Genomic DNA, 2,876 nt, shown 5'->3' on the forward strand with positions numbered 1-2,876 from the left:
TGATACCGCTTTCAAATCGACGATCGGCTCCGTTAGACTTGATCTACACTATTGAAAGTATTTAGAAACTAAATTTTATAATTTTTTGGTATCATTTACCTATCAAACGAGTAATCTAAAAATGAATGGCTGAAAATAAAAATTCCATAAAAAATGATAATAAAAGACTTGAATTTAAGATCAGAGGTATTGATCTTACTCTAAATAGTAAAAATAATTTTCTATAAAAATTTCATCTGATTTGGATTGTTTTACACCGTTAAATTTACAAATGTACCACATCTACTATTAAAATTGTCAATTATGAGAACTTTTGATCACTAGTCAAATGATGTCAAAAAATTATGAAATTTAGTTTTTAAATATTTTTAATAGTATAGATTAAGTTTAACGAAGCCGATCGTCGATTTGAAAGCCACATCACTGAAAACAACTTGGTAGCACAAAAGCCTCCGTACTACCAATAGTATACTAACCNTATTAGATTTTGGTGCATGCGGTCCAGTAATATACGGGTTCATGCCTGCAATAATTTCTCATAATTGAGAAGAGGGAATGGGTTGCAGGCAATAATTTCTCATAAGAATTTAAATAAGAAAGTTTAAAATGTGAAAAGAAAAAAAGAAGAAAAAAAACATAAGCTGAGGATGGGACGACAGGGCACAAGGAAAATCTAGCACCTCCAGCCGGTTGTGATTTTATGTTCCCAAGATGGCTAACCCTTCTTATCGCCACGTTCACAATCAAGCCCATCTCGATCTCACCCAATCTCAATCTCTCCCTCTGTTACACGTCTCCCACCCATGTAAACAAACAACATACATACTTTCTCAGACATATTCCAATTATTTAACAAATGATCACTTGTCCCATCTTCCATACATCCATCTCTTCCATGAGCAGCTCTGACTCCCTCCCCTATTCGCTTTCCCCACTTCCTATCTTCCATTATATTAACTTGTTAATTACCCTGCCGAGTGCCGACTCCTCCAATATAATTCCCCCCACCCCCACCCCCATATATAAGTCCATACTCACATCCACACTCTCTAACCAACCTGCACTCCATTTCTCCTCCCTCACGCCCCCCAAACCCCCCCTATATATTCGTATTTATTAACTAAATATCAGAGAGAAAGAGAGAGAGAGAAAACGAGAGAGATATTGCTATATATATATACATATAAAAAAAAAAAAAAATCATGTATGCATGAGATCGAGAAGATATATAAAGTAGCTTGCTAGCTAGCTAGAGCTAGGTAGGAACAAGATGGCCGGGTCGATCCAGTGCCATCCCAAGCAGCAGCTGAGGCTCTTCGGCTTCCAAGTCGGCGACGAAGAAGGCCAAGATCGCTCGCAGCCGGCGGATGCACCCGACGCCTCTTCCGGGTCCGCTGCCTCGGCTGCCGTCGGAGCGGGGGCAGAAGCCGGGCGAAGGTTCGAGTGCCAGTACTGCTGCCGGGAGTTCGCCAACTCGCAGGCGCTGGGCGGCCACCAGAACGCACACAAGAAGGAGCGCCAGCACCTCAAGCGCGCCCACGCCCACGCCCACGCCCACGGCCTCTCCCCCGCTCATCACCGCCCGCCGCCGCCACCCCCCGGTGCTCCCGCCCGCCGCGCCGCCGGGGCCCCGATCTTCGCCCACCCCGTGCGGCGGCCCCACCTCCTCCCCGCCGCCGGCTGGGTCTACCTCCCCCGCCAGGCGGTGCACCTGCAGGGCCCGCCCGGATTCCACGTCCTTCCCAGCTCGGAGGTGCCTGCCACGTCGCCGGTGGCGTCGTTCCTCGCCGGTGCGGCCGTCGCCGAGGGGGAGGCGGCGGCCGCTGCGGCTGCCGGGTTGGATCTCCACCTCTCCCTCGGCCCGGCCGGGTCGTGACTTCATCCCCCTCGCCTTGCATCCATCCATCCATTTGTTTTACGCCCCACCTGCTATTTAGAAATGTGTTAGTTATTAAAGTATATATGAAACGATCGTATGATCTGCAGGTATATATCAATATCAAGTATGATTAATTATTGGTTTCTAGTCCTGTGTGTATATTGGGATCTCAATTTTTCTCTATTATTATCATTATCGTCATCATTATATTATTAAAACTTTAATTTCTTTCTTCGTTTAACGTAAAATGATGGTATAGTCATACAGCAGGTTACCTTATCAATTTGAGCAAATTTGCCTGGATGATATGGTTAATTTATATATATTTAGGTGGAAATTTTTAGCAGGATTTAGCATGTAGAGTCATTGCAATAATCAGACGATGAATAAACTGTTACAGTGTTGGCCCTTCAACAAATACGTTCTTTATAGTTGTTATGGTATATAGAGATTTCTGTAAAAAGTAAAATAAAAAAGACAAAAAAGTGAGAAAACAAATCAAAGAATCAGGTACGTTGTTATGGAAGAAAAAAATAATTTTATTGAAGAAAACAACTCATCATCATCGTATGGAACCTTCCTCGAACACTAATTATTATGGCGACTTCCGGCTTTATTAAGCAAATAATCCTAGCCTATCCATTTATAATTAATTACACGGAATCCTATTCTGATTTGATTTCATCTTAACCATAATTTAAATAACAACCTGATAAAATTAAATAATCCAATACTAATCTAATAAATCCTTAGGATTATCTTTAACACTCTCCCATAATGCTAATGTTTTTCATACCGATCTTTTCACGACAAAATATGAATTTCTCCAATGGTAGCGGTTTTGTGAAAATATCGGTCATTTGATCCTCGGTTGCGCAGTGTATCAACTCGAGCTCTTCTCGTAATTTTTCGATCATCAACTGATCAGATATAGTAGTAGTTTATATTTTCCATCATCTTCAAGTCACTTGCTTAGGTAATAAAGAGAGCGGTGCCA

At 42.4% G+C, this 2,876-nt stretch overlaps 1 protein-coding gene across 1 annotated transcript; it reads left to right on the forward strand.

Annotated features, from left to right (window-relative positions):
* LOC109717596 (zinc finger protein 6-like) lies at nt 1,011–2,016 on the forward strand. Its single transcript, XM_020243444.1, has one exon. It carries the CDS (start codon nt 1,271–1,273, stop codon nt 1,874–1,876), a length of 606 nt encoding a protein of 201 aa, XP_020099033.1. The 5' UTR covers nt 1,011–1,270; the 3' UTR covers nt 1,877–2,016.

The sequence above is a fragment of the Ananas comosus genome, linkage group 11, assembly GCF_001540865.1.
Source record: "Ananas comosus cultivar F153 linkage group 11, ASM154086v1, whole genome shotgun sequence".
Lineage (NCBI taxonomy): Eukaryota > Viridiplantae > Streptophyta > Magnoliopsida > Poales > Bromeliaceae > Ananas > Ananas comosus.